At 34.4% G+C, this 14125-nt stretch overlaps 2 protein-coding genes across 6 annotated transcripts in view; one reads left to right on the plus strand and one right to left on the minus strand.

Moving 5' to 3' along the window:
• Fancl (FA complementation group L) overlaps positions 1–2560 on the plus strand; it is a 62734-nt gene extending 60174 nt beyond the window's left edge. The window contains exons 12-14 of one of the 3 annotated variants that reach the window (XM_046423622.2): positions 630–746; positions 1693–1764; positions 2035–2560. In XM_046423622.2, the coding sequence (XP_046279578.1) occupies positions 630–746; positions 1693–1764; positions 2035–2070 (225 nt within the window). In that variant the 3' untranslated portion in view covers positions 2071–2560. Of the gene's footprint in view, positions 1–629; positions 1796–2034 lie in introns of those variants that run through there. The other 2 variants (XM_058572966.1, XM_058572964.1) reach the window with 2 other exon arrangements.
• Vrk2 (VRK serine/threonine kinase 2) overlaps positions 2097–14125 on the minus strand; it is a 106213-nt gene continuing 94184 nt past the window's right edge. Inside the window, exon 13 of one of the 3 annotated variants that reach the window (XM_046423591.1) lies at positions 2097–2472. In XM_046423591.1, coding sequence (XP_046279547.1) covers positions 2128–2472 — 345 coding nt within the window. In that variant the 3' untranslated portion in view covers positions 2097–2127. Of the gene's footprint in view, positions 3004–14125 lie in introns of all 3 variants that reach the window. The other 2 variants (XM_046423609.2, XM_046423601.1) reach the window with 2 other exon arrangements.

The raw sequence follows: 14125 nt of genomic DNA on the forward strand, positions 1-14125 counted from the left end.
AACTACAAATTTTTATATCAAAGAACTTGTTAACCTTTGGTGGTTTTAAATGTACTTTTTATCATGGTCTTCAGCAGCAGAGTGATTGACAGACGTTTATCATTAGAAATAAAGGGAAAAGTCCAAAATAGCTAATGAGATGTTTGGATCTTCTATATTATCTACTTATGGATAACTGAAGTATAGTTTCAGTTAACTTGATGTAAGTGTTTATGAAGGATGACAGTATTTTTTTTTTTAATGAAAACTACTATTGCAAAGATAAAGAATTGATTTTCACATAGCTACTAAGGTTGTAGAATACTAAGTGGTGGTGATGTTTTTCTTGTAGTTATATAAATTTTTGAACCTTAGTTAGTAATTACTAGATTATGTCAATTCCCTTATTTACATACTATATAGACATATTCATATGGATGAAATCCCTAAGGCCCCAAAATGAAATTTGGTACATATGTGTATATTTGAATGAAAAAGGAAATACTAAAAAGTACCTTTACTAGGTGTTTAATATGGCAAGTTACTTTTATAAAAATGATATAAAATTTAATATTGTATATGTACTGTTTTTCCCTAATCTTACATATGCATTTTGAAGAAATATGCATATAAATATTTTTCTTTTGAAGGATTTTACTATGGATTGTGGAATTTGTTATGCCTATCAACTTGATGGTACCATTCCTGATCAAGTGTGTGGTAATCCCCAGTGTGGACAGCCTTTTCATCAAATATGCTTATATGAGGTAAAACTAAAAAATAATGGCAAGACTTTTTTTTTCCAGCTAATACAGCATAGAAAATATGCATATTTGAAATATATGAAAAAATTTGTTTATTCAGTTGTGATCCCCTTTTGCCTTAATTTCTTTTACCAGTTTATTAGTAAATGAAGAGATGCTTAAAGTATCCAAGAAGGGAGAAAAATCTATCCAGAATATATTTGCAGACTTGTTTTTTGCATAACAGATTAAGTTGGTGGTACATTACCCAGTGCAAGCTCCTTAGATTCATCCTGGTGGCAGCACTGAGGTGAGGGAATTAACACACGGTACAGTACCTTATTTTTCAGGCTGTACTTAACCATAGAAGAAATGCAACAATCACACTTTTCTGGTTAAAGATAGCATTCGGTACTATATACACCATACCAATAGAGACTTCAGATATAAACATCAATTTATATTACATAAATATCAGGTCTGATTATAGAACGCTAAGGGAACATGTGCTTTTGTAATACGAAATTTAACTTTAAAATATTGCTTTGTAATCAGTGGCTTGAGAATACAATCTTGGTGATTAAGACCACAGTGAGATTAAATTTTTGGAAGCTTATAGGATCTTTTGTGGCAGGAGTTCTTTATATTGATTAATGGATTTAGGGAAGGTATGTAAACCCCAGGAACTTCTATGCATTATCTTTGAGGGCAAAGAAAGTATAACTCTCATCAAAGGGTCTTATAAACCAGTGGTTCAGACTATTCCACGTTGATCTCCTCTTGTTATTCAACTTAACAATACTCTGGTATTATTTGGCTCAAGAAATGTGTCTCCCCCTACCCAATCCCTAGTGGTGCTTGGAACTGAACCAAGGGCTAAAAATGTATTTCTTACTCTAATAATTAAACAATTAGTAAGGTTAACCATCTGGAATCATACTGACTTTTTTTCTCTTTTTTAAATCTCCAGTGGTTGAGAGGACTACTCACTAGTAGACAGAGTTTTAATATCATCTTTGGTGAATGTCCATACTGTAGTAAGGTAAGCAAAGTGTTTATCACAATTCATAAAATGTGCCTTTTACTAATGTTATAAAAGACACCTATAGAGAATATCAGCTTATCTGAAACTTTTTGAAACACATTCTCTATTTACCTAGTGAGAAAAGTTTTCTCTAAGAACTCCTTTTCTAGATTTCCTCATTTACTTGAAACTTTAGAAAATGATGTCCCAAACTGTATAGTGATATTATTTCTAGCATAAAGAATTTTAGTGTTCAAGAACTTTAAAATCATATATATTTTTTTTTAGCCAATTACCTTGAAAATGTCTGGAAGGAAACCCTGAAATAAGCATTTCTATGAAGAAGTAGAAACTTTATTAAAAGGATTTTATTTGATATCTTCAGAGAATACATAAAGCAAGACATACTAATATCAAAAGGAAAACTATGATGAAGCCATAATAATATACATCTGCCTTTGCCTCTTCACTAAGAGTAAACTGGGAAATTGTAGGCCAGAGTCCTGTAGAACTTTCTAAGTCTGTGACCCCTGTACCAATTGGGGAAGTATGTGTGTACCAAGGAGGAGACCTTGACTTGCTGATTACATCTGAATTGGTAAAATCTTGATAGGGCTCATAAAATGAATTTGGGAATTGCACATAGCTAGATTTTTGGGGAAAACTGTTTATTTCATTCAGAAGTTCTGAAGACTCACAATATTTTTGTCTTCTCTTTCTGCCTTCCTATGGAAAAAAATACATATATAGTTAGATTTTTTTTTGTCTTTTGAATATTCTGTATGAATGCTAAATAAAATTTAATCAAATCAGAGTCATTGGATGGTTCTTTTTAAAACAAATAGACAATTTCACTAAATAGTGTACAATTAAAAACAAAATATGAAAAAACAATTCTCTGGGCAAGATGGTCAAGCTTTTGGCCACTAGTCTCAACCATGCATATCTTGGCAAGTCAAATGATTCCAGCTTTATTTACTGAGTAAAGGATGAGGCTGTGTACAAACCAGGAAAAATTCACAGTGGATGATGTGTCACAATTGTTGCAAAGTTGTGAAGCCCAAACAGGACAGACTGAATAGATCATAAATTAACTGGTTACTTAAATACACATTTCAGAAGTTGCTTCAATGTTTTCACCATCATTCATGTGGATCAGAGCCTCAGGAATCAGTTTTTTCCTCACTACTTAACTGGCTGAGAGTCAGGAGTTGTTCTGTTTCTTCTTCACTTTGGTAATCCTTGGATTGCCCTCTCCTTATTCAATTTATAAAACAAAGCAGAAACACCTTAGTCTTGTTACTTTCATTCAGAAACATCTGCAACACCATCATTCTTCAGTATAAGCTCAATTTCTAAACTGTCACCCTTCAAAAAGTCTCCCCCACCCCAAAAAAGTCACTTTCAGGGTCGAGTTTTAGAAGGTAAGAAAGGATTTCTACATAATTCACAAGAAACAAAGTAGAGATGTTCTGAAACGACTCTTTAGCTTTCCTATTAAAAATAAACAAACTAGTTGAGAGATAAAGCTAACAAAGTTACACTAATGCAGTTTTCCTAAGTCTTGATGACTTCATTCACTAGAGGTAAGATAAATAAGTAGTATTCTAGTACATTGTAAATCATTCTCAAAGAACTGTGCCTTCAAATCATAATTCTAAGGGCTGAGAATCACTGACTAGTTAAGCAGCATTTATATATAACTTACATGTGAAAGAAATATTTCCATATAGTTAGAAATCAAGCTACTAAAATTTTAAGAACCATCCATTGTGTAAACTATACTGCTCATTTTCTCATTCAGCACCAACAATTGACATCAAATGGGAAAGTACTCTTTTATAAGAGTATTTGGTCTCTGAGATCTGACTGGGAAAGATAGTTTATAATAGAAGTTGGCAATAATTGCCACCTGAATTTTTTTAATAGGTTTACTGGAACACAACTTTGTCCATTTTTTAAGATATTATTTATGGCTGCTTTTACACATACAGTTGAATAGTTCAAGACAAAAACATTTAACAATTTCTAGAAACATTTTGGGTTGCCACAACGGGGAGGGGGTACTTTTGACATCTGGAAAATACTAGGAATGTTGCTAAACATCCTACAACATAAAGAACAGCCACCCCACAAAAAATAATCCAGTCCCAAAAGTCAATGGTGCTGTCAAGAAAGCCTTCATTACAGTAGTTATTAGGCTTGAATGCATATTAAAAACAACTGGGGAGCTTGGAAAATATAAATGCAACTTCTCTGGCCATGAGTAATGGGTATCAGGCTCTTCTGCCATAAAAACCCATGATAAAAAATGATAAAGTCAGAAGAAAAATATAAAGCCATTAGGAGGCATCTAAAACTAACAAGAAACAGAAAATCCAGACTTCAGAAAGTCCACAATTTAAGTTACACTTACTCTAGATCAGGCCACAAAAGCCTAAAGCGAAGTTATGACAAGATCAAGTTGAACGATCAGTACATTAACTGCTAGAACAAGCCCAAAACTCTTTAAAGGAATGCTGTAAATTCTGACCATAGCATCTACAGTGCTCAGTATACAAAAATACTTGACTACATATAGGATGTATGAAAATGTAAACCATAACCAGGCAAGAAAAGAACTCAGATGTCTCAGTTCAGACAACTATCAAACAAAGACCGCAGAACAGCTACATAAATATGTTCACGGACATCAAGGAAAAATTAAACATGGTGAATAGATAAACATTAGCAAAAATATGAAAAATGCAGAAAAGGAAAAACGCCCTAGATTTAATAGCTGATTTTACAGTAAAGTATAGAAGTCAGGCAAAAGAAAACATCCAAAGAAGATAAAATGTTTAAAATATAAAATGTCTCAATTTTATGTGAAAAAGGTGAAGTATTCTAATATACATGTCTTTGGATCATGGAGGAGGAGGGGTTAAGGCATGAAACAAACTGATGTCACAGATGAACACTTTTCTAATTTCATGACTGATACCAACCCATAGATAAAAGCTCAATAAATCCAAAACACAACAAAGACCACCATGCCTAGGAAAGTCAAAGATTAAAAGGAGATCTTCAAAGCAGCCAGAGATATTTTTTAGCTTTTTGTCACTGTGACAAAATATCTGAGAATCAAAAGATAGAAGGCTTTATTTTAGGTCATGGTTTAAAGATTTCTGTTTATGGCCACTTGGCCCTATTGCCATTGGGTCTGTGGCAAGATAGTACATTATATTAGGAATGCATAATGAAGGAAGCTACTCACCACAGAGTGGCCAGAAAGTGAGAGGAAGTGGCAGAAGTCCCAATATCCCCTCTCAGGGGGATGCTCTAAGTAACCAAACTTTCCCACTAGGCCTTAGCTCTTAAAGGTTCTACCACCTCTTAACAGCATCATGGCCTGGGGACCAAACCTTCAACATATGGGTCTTGGGGGAATGCCAAGATCTAAAATACAGCAGTCTACCTCTGCCCCTGAATGTTCATGTCTATCTCATAATGAAAAATGCATTTAATCCATATCCAAATGTCTACAAAATTTTAAAAGTTCCAGCATTTCTCAATTGTCCAATTCCAAAAATCTCAAAGAGTCAAAGCATATTTATCTGTGAGCCCCTGTAAAATATAAAAAAGTCACCGATGGCACCAGATAAAGATTATCATTCCATAAGTTTGGAATAGGAAAATCATGAGGAACACTACGAAATCAAGATTGAAATCCAGGATGGCAAACATTAAATCCTACAGCTCCAATTTCAGCATCTGGGGCACACAGTGGTAGAATATGGACTCCCAATGGCTTGGGTAGCCCCAACCCCCATCACATTGCTGGCTGCAGCCTACATGGCCACTCTCTTTGGCTAGCTCTGCTCACTGCTTGCAGCCTCCCTTGGCAGATATTCCACATGCTGGTCTCTCTAACTTTCTGTGGTCCTCGGTGTGGCTTTGGCTTCACTCTCATAGCTTCACACATCACCCTGACAGGAGATGCCTGCAGGGTCTTTGGCCCTGTCCCACACTACCTGGCCTTCCAGGCTTTCCTCTGAAATCTTGGTGTAAATTCTCCATGATACCCGACTAATGCATGCAATACCATCATCACATGGGTGATGGTGGGGTCTGCTGCTGACATGAGCTGTGCTGGATCCCACTGGAACCATGGCTACAATGGCCTCTGAGTGCCTTGCTGGCTGGAATGAATCCCATGGTCCCGGATAGATGGGTGGGGGCTATCTTCTTAACCACAAGTCTTTAAACTTACACTTTTGAATCTGCAGTGTATGGAGTGTTGCTGATTCACAAGATGCTGTCAAAGCACCTTTCCTGTTGTCCCAGTGCAAAGTACCTGACTTCTTTTTAGTGAAACTAATCTTTTTAGCAGCTGCACCCTTGTTGGAAGCACTAATATGCTACCTCTCTGGTTAAACTGCAAGTTTTCCAAATTTTTCTGCTGTGCTCCTCTTTGCTCTTGATTCTCTTGGTGAATTTGGCTAAAACAATATCCATGCTGTTGCCTGAATGTTGAGCCAGAGAAACTAGTTTGTCATCCTTAAACTCAGTCTTGTACAAAGTCTCAGGGCATGGACATGATGCATTTAAATTCTTTGGTACAGTATAAGACAGCCTGTAGTTTAATGGCTAATAGAGTCCTCATTTCCATCTGAAACCAAGCACAGTCTTTGCTATCATCGTTTCTATCAGCATTCTGGTCTTCTGAGCACTCATCAATATCACCCATTAAATTTGGCTCATAGCAGTCTAGGCTTTTTCTGGCCTACTTTTCCAAATTTTTCCAAACTCTTCCAGCAAACCAATAGTTAAGACTTCTCCACGTCATCTGATGTATAGTCACGGCAACAATGCTTCTGCTTATTACCAGTTTCCTATGGTAGCTTTCCATCATTGTATTCTCTTCCTCTCTAATGTTTTACAGTTTTTGTTGTGTAGATCTTTCTCCCTTTTTGTTAAATTTATTCCACAGTATTTAATTTTTTGTAGATACTGTAAATGGGATTTCTTTGATTTCTATCTCAAATAACTGGCTATTGGCATACAGCAATGCTTTTTATTTTTATATACTGAGGTTTTTTTTTATTCTACAACTTTGCTGAATTCATGTATTTTGAATAATTTTTGGTGGAGTCTTTTGTGTTATCTACATGTAAGATCATGGTATCTATAAAAAGTGACAACTGGCCTTCCTCCTTTCCGGTTTTGTGCCCTATATTTCTTTCTCTTATCTGGTTGCTCATACTGAGACTTCCAGTATTGTGTTGAATAAAAATGGTGATTTATATGACATGCTCAAAATTACTAAACTATAGAGATGTAGAAAAAATAATACTATCCAGGATTAAGAATGAGGAAAGAATGTCACTACAAGGCACCACAAAGGATTTGTGGTCACAGAACAGTTTTGTAGGGTGATTATGTTGTTTATTCCAGACATGTAATAAAAAAGTTGCACTTTGGTGAACATAAAAATTGGTGATGTCTGGTAGAAAAATAAAGTGATGATATCTGAATTGTGTCTATTCAGTAAGTATACTAATATAAATTATATATAGTAATAATATATATTATTATAGTAATATACCTATGTCAATTTCCTGGTTTTGAAAATTATACCATGGTTATATAAAATGTTTTCATTGGGGGAAGTTGGGTTAAGGGTGATCTCTAGATCATTTCTGCAATTTCTGAATCTATAATCACTTCAGGATAAAATAAAAATATGCTTATGTTTTCTTCATTGCACAGCTAGGGATCAAAATACTTTTAAATGCAGAAATGAAATATAAATCCAGCTTTCCCTCCACCAATAAAAAGTAAAATTAAAGTAAAGATACTCTCAGAATGATAAGAGGAATTTCTTTACACTGAAGGGAAAAGATATGAAATGTAAACTCAGATTTATTGATAGTATAAATTCCAATAACTAAATATTAAACTTTTTAAGACTTCTAATTCTTTTATGTATGTGTGTATATATGTGTTGGGGGTTACTGGGAATTGAACCCAGGGCCTCAACACATGCTAGGCAAATGTGAGCTACATCGCTGAAGTTATGATTGAGCTACATGTACTCCAATTCTTTCTTTTTCCTTCATTAAATTTTCTTTTAAAAATTTCTTTGAAAGAACTGTTTGTAGCAATAATAATAAGCATTATGAAATTTATTATGTAAAGCAAAATGTATAACAATGAAGGATGGGGTATAGCAGTATATTGTAATTGTGAACTTGTTTATTAATAAGGCAGATGGTGGTATAAGTTAAAATGTGCACTTTGCAATTTCAGGAGCTGTGCTATCTCATGACTTGAACACTTGAAATATGGCTGATTTGAACTAACGTGCTGATAGTATAAAATAGCAATCAAATTTTGAAGATATGTGAAAAAAGGATCAAATATCTCAATAATTTTTATAAATGATAATATTTGGATATTGGTTTAATTAGAGTATGTTTTACCTGTCTATATTTTAAAATGTGACTATAAGAAGACTTAAAATTATGTATGTGGGTCACATTATATTTCTATTAGAGTTGCATTAGAGGTGAGATTTGAAAATTTTTCTGTAACAGTTTTAATAGTATAGTTTGGAGGAATCATATGGTCCCGTTTGCAATTACTCAGCTCAGTCAACAGTACATGACAAAAGGCACAGACAATAAGTAAGAGAATAAGTATGTCTGTTTTTCAACAAAACTACAAAAATAGGTGGATTGTTGAATTTGGCATGTAGGCCATAGTTCACTTATTCCTTGCTCTAGAGTAACCACTAAAAAACATTAAAAAGCCCAGTGCATATAGTTAAAAAAGCTTAAAAGAGAAAAATTTTCAAATTGGTCCAAAATAAAAAAGTGAAAAAGTGAGACATAAAGAAAGCATGTGCCAAGATCATAGACTAATCACAAATATTATCAATAATTACATTAAATAGAAATGGAGCAATAAATGGGTAGTATTTGTTAGATTTTACAGAAAAACAAGACTTAACTATGTTATTTACAAAAGGACACATGCATACAAGAAAGGTGGATTAAACATAAAAGGATGGAAAAGGTTACACTACGTAAATACTAATCATAAGGCCGGAATTGTTAAAATTAGAGAAAGTAGAATTTAAGTATTAACATATAGAAGATTTTTCAAAATGATAAACAGAACAGTTTGCTAAAAAGGTATAACAGTCCTAAATCTATATTCACCTAATATAAAGATTGAGAAATTTATGCCCCAAATATTGGGGAACCTACTTACATTAAATGAACTCAACATAAAGACTTAGATAGACCCTGTCATGGTTTGGACATGGGGTATCCCTCAAAAGGTTTGTGTTAAGGCAGGAATATTCAGAGTTGATATGATTAGATCATAAGACCTGTAACCTAAATCAGTGCAACCTAGTTTGAATGCGTTAACCGGGTGGTAAGTATAGATAGGTGAGATTTGACTGGAGGAGGTAGGTAAATGAGTGCATGACATAGAAGGATTAATTTTCCCTATAGCCCCTTTTCCTGTCTCTCTTTTTCTCCTAACTGTAATGGGATGATCAGCTATCGTCTGCCATGACATTCTGGCTCACCTTGGGCCCAGAGCAATGGAACCAGCTAACTGGACCGAATCTCTGAAATTATGAGCCAAAATGAACTTTTATTCCTCTAAGTTGTTCTGATTACCATTGTAGTCACAGCAACAAAGAAGACTAATATAGAGACTGGTACCAAGAAGTGGGGTCACTGCTATGACTAACATGGCCATATGTTTCATAAGTTTTTGGAATTAGTTTATGGGACAAGTATGGAAAAGTTTGAAGATGCAGGCTGGAAAAGCCTTAGAATGTTGTAAGTAGAGCATAATGAGTAATTCTGGTGGCAGCTGAGAAGACAATTATACTGATAGGAATGCAGACAGTAAAGACTGTGCTCATGAGTTTCAGAGAGAAACTAGGATTCCATTGAGTATCAGACTAAAAGCCATTTGTGGTATATTTTGATAAAGAAGTTATCTATGTTTTGCCCATATCCTGAAACTTTGTGTGAGGCTGAATTCATAGGTGATCGATGAATTAATTTGTCAGAGGAAATTTCAAGGCAGCACAGCATTCAGGCAGTGGCACAGACTTTTCTGGCAGCTTGTAACCAAGTTTACGATAAGAATTAGGAGCAGGAAGAGCTGAAGGATTTTAAAAATTTGCAGTTTGGCCAGAAAAGTGTCAAATTGGGGAAAATACAGTATGACAGTTAAAAGAGATTAGAGCCACTAAAGAGATGCTAAGTACTTTGCACAGAAACAATAAGAGTTTGCCTTAGAAATTTGCAAGACCAAAAAGACCACACCCATTATAAGCTCAGGGTGTGACAATAAATCTCTTTAAGAAATCATGGGGACATGTACCTTGCACAGGGTGCCCAGAAAGTTGTTTCCCCAGTATTCATTTCACCAAGCTCAGCCACCCAAGCACTCAGAGGCCTTTTTAACATTGGTCCAAGGTGTCTTGAGTACTACTGGAGCTGGCAAAGATCTTTACATCATCTACAAGATATTTTTTCTGCTGGAGTATAGGATGCTGGAATTAGGGGGTCATGGACATGTCTACTGAGATTTCAAAGGAAGACCTGATAAGGTTAGGGAATCCTTGTGGCTGCCTGAGAGTGTGATGTACGAAGCTGTGAGATGGAAGCTGAAACTGCAGTGGAAACCACCTAGATAAGAAATGCCAGTAAAATGGACAAGCTGATGATAGCTTCTGGCTGTTCATAGCTAAGAAGACAACCAAGCTAAGAGAGATGTTATGAGCACTGCGACAAGGCCAAAGAAGTGGGATTGCCAAGCCCTTTGAAGAGAACATCTTGCCACCATGTTGTCCAGATGCTAAATTTGAAGCTACAGAACCTAATACCTGTCCTGGATTTTGTCTTTCTTTCTATCTCTTCTTCTATGCCCCTGGTTCCTTCCTTTTGGAATAAGAATGTCTACTCTGTGCCATTGTATATTGGATATATGTAATGGGCTTTTCATTTTTACAGGGATTACAGCCAAGGGTTTACCTTGAGTCTCAGATGAGACTTTGAATTTGCACTTTTGAGCAATGTTGGAACTGTTAAGACTATAGGGACTCTTGAAGATGGATTGAATTTATTTTGCATTGTGAGCTGGATATGAGCTTTCAGTGGCCAGTGGAAGAATATTATGGTTTGAATAGAAGGTATCCCCCTAAAAGCGGCTATATTAATGCAGGAACATTCAGAGTTTCGATGATGATTATGAGACCTGTAACTTAATCAATCTAACCTAGTTTGAAAGGACTAACTGGGTGGTAACTGTATGCAGGTGGGTTGTGATTGGAAGAGACTGATCACTGGGCACATACACTGGGTGTGTTCATCTTTCCTGCAGCCCCTTCTCTCTTTCTGCTTTCTGGCTATAATGAGCTGAGCAGATATCCTTTACCACCAAATATTCTGCTAATTCTGGGCTTAGGATGTGGACTTAATCTCTGACATGGTAAGCTAACATAAACTTTTTATTTTTCTAGGTTATTCTGGTCAAGTATTTTGAACATAGCAACAAAAAGCTGACTAACAGGCTCTAATACAGTGATAGCAGGTGATTTCAACACACCTCTCACCCCAATAAATAGGTCATACAGACATTAAAGCAAAACTCTTCAAACCTTTAAAATTCTATTAACCAATGGACTTAACAGATATGTATAGAATATTTCATTCATCAACAATGAGATTCACTTTATAATACTAAATTATTGTCCATTTATGTATAATATGTCAAAATACATTCTATTACTCTATTGTCATGTGTATCTAAACAGAATTTTTTTTAAAAAAGGATTCACTTTCGTCTCAGCTGCTCATGGAATGCTCTCCAAATTAGATATTTTAGGATACAAAGTCTTAGTAAATACACACACACACACTAAACAACAACAACAACAAAACCCCCACAAAAACCCTGAGATAACTCCTTCCATTTTATCAGATAATAATGGGATGAATTTAGAAATAAATAGCAAGAAAAGCTACAAAAATCATTTTAACATAGGGAAAATAAGCACACTTAAATAATGAATGATTATTAGAGAGAAAAAAATTCCAAGAAATGAAATGAGAATAGAGATACAAGATATCAGAATCCCTGGGACACTATGAAAGCACATCTAAGAGGAAGGATGATAGCAATGAGTGCCTACATTAAAAACACAAAACCACCAGAAAATTCCCAAATAACCTGATGTTACATCCTAAGGCCCTTAAAAAAAAAAAAAAAAAAAAAAAAAAAAACAGGGACAAACTAATTCTAATACCAGCATAAGATAGTAAATAATTAATATCAGAGCCAAAATTAATGAAATAGAAATAAAAAGATAATACAAAAGATTGATGCAACAAAGAAATGGTTCTTTGAAAAGATAAACAAGACTGATAAATCCTTAACCAGGTTAATGAAAGAGACAGAAAATCCAAATCAACAAAAATAGATATGAAAACGGAGATACTATCTCAGACATTAGAGAAATCCAGAGGATCTATAAAGACCATTTTAAAAACCTGTATTACAATGCATTGGAAAATCCAGAAAATATTGAAAAATTTCTAGACATACATGTCCTATTAAATAGAAAAAAAGGACACAAAAACTTAAACAGATCAATAACAAGCAATGAGATTGAAGCATTTAAGTTTTTAATAAAAAGCCTTCCACCAAAGAAAAGTCCAGTTTCAGATGGCTTACCACCTGAATCCTACAAATACAGAAATACAAATGGACAGACTTTAAAGAAGAATATTGATCCTTCTCAGATTATTCTATGAAATACAAAGCATGGTGGGACACGGAGAACACAACCCATTCTGTGAAGACAGCATCACCCTGATACCCAAACCAGATAAAGGACATATTAAAGAAAGGAAATTGGAGATCAATATCTTTGATGAACACAGATGCAAAAATCCTTAGTAAAATTGTAGCAATCTCCATTTAAAAATGCATTAAAAAGACTGTAGATCATGATCAAGTTGGATTCATTCCAGAAATTCAAGGTTGGTTCAACACTCAAAAATCAATAAATATAATTCACCACATAAACAGAATTAAGGACAAAAAAATGACATGATCACATCAACAGATCCATAAATACCTTTGATAAAATTCAGTACCCATTCATGTTAAAAACAATTTTGAAACAATAAAGAGATGAAACTTGCTTTAACATTATAAATGCTAAATATGACAAACCCAAAGAAAACATCAGCTTTCAGCTGTGCTCACGGCTACTAAATATAGTTCTTGAAGTTTCTGCTAGAGCAGTTAAACAAGAGAATGAGTTGAAGGGCTATAAATAGGCAAACAACAAACCCAAATCATTTGCAGATTATAGGATTCTATATTTAGAAGACCCAAAAAAAACTCTACCAGAAAACTTTTGGGGTTAGTAAACAAATTCAGTGAAGTATGGGATACAAGATCAAAATAAAGAACTTTCCTATACATGAATAACAAATGCAAAGTAATCAGGAAAAATAATTCGACTTACAATAGTCTAAAAAAAAAAAAAACAGAATAAATCTAACCAAAGAATTGAAGATCTCTGAAAATCATAGAACACTAAAGAAAGAAACTGAAGATCTTTAAAGATGAAAAGGCATGGTGTGCTGGCATATACCTATAATCCCAGATAACTTAATAAGGCAAAGACAGAGGATGACAAGTTCAAAGCCTGTCTCAGCAACTTAATGAGACCCTCAGCAAATTAACAATACCCTACCTTAAAATTAAAAATAAAAAGATTGGAATGTAGCTCAGTATTTAATTGCCCCTATGTTCAATCCCCATTACAAAACCAAAAACAAAAAACCTGATCAAAATTCCAATGACATTCTTCATAGAAAAAAAAGTCCTAAAATACATAATGAACACAATTCAACCCCCCAACAAAAACAAAAAGCAAATAACCCAATAATTCGATCAATAAATGGGCAATGAACTAGACATTTCTTAAAAGAAGAAATAAAAATAGCCAACATATACATTAAAAAAGTTTGATGTCATTAGCAATAAAGAAAATGGAAGTCAAAACTACACAGATTTCATCTCAGCCCAGTTAGAATGGCAACCATCAAGAAGATAAAAAAAATAATAATAAGTGCTGGCAAGGATATTGGGGAAATGAATTTTTACTTATACATTGTTGGTGGAACTACAAATTAGTACAAACACTGTGGAAATAAGTATGGAGATTCTTCAGGGCACTAGGAATGTATCCAACATATGATCCAGCTGTTGTACTCCCTAGTGTTTATCCAAAAAAACTGAAATCACCATATTATAGCAATACAACATCCCAATGTTTATAGTAGTGCAA

The sequence above is a fragment of the Marmota monax genome, unplaced genomic scaffold (genome assembly GCF_021218885.2).
Source record: "Marmota monax isolate L192 unplaced genomic scaffold, Marmota_monax_Labrador192_F-V1.1 WCK01_AAM20220418_F8-fsc00015, whole genome shotgun sequence".
Classification (NCBI taxonomy): domain Eukaryota; kingdom Metazoa; phylum Chordata; class Mammalia; order Rodentia; family Sciuridae; genus Marmota; species Marmota monax.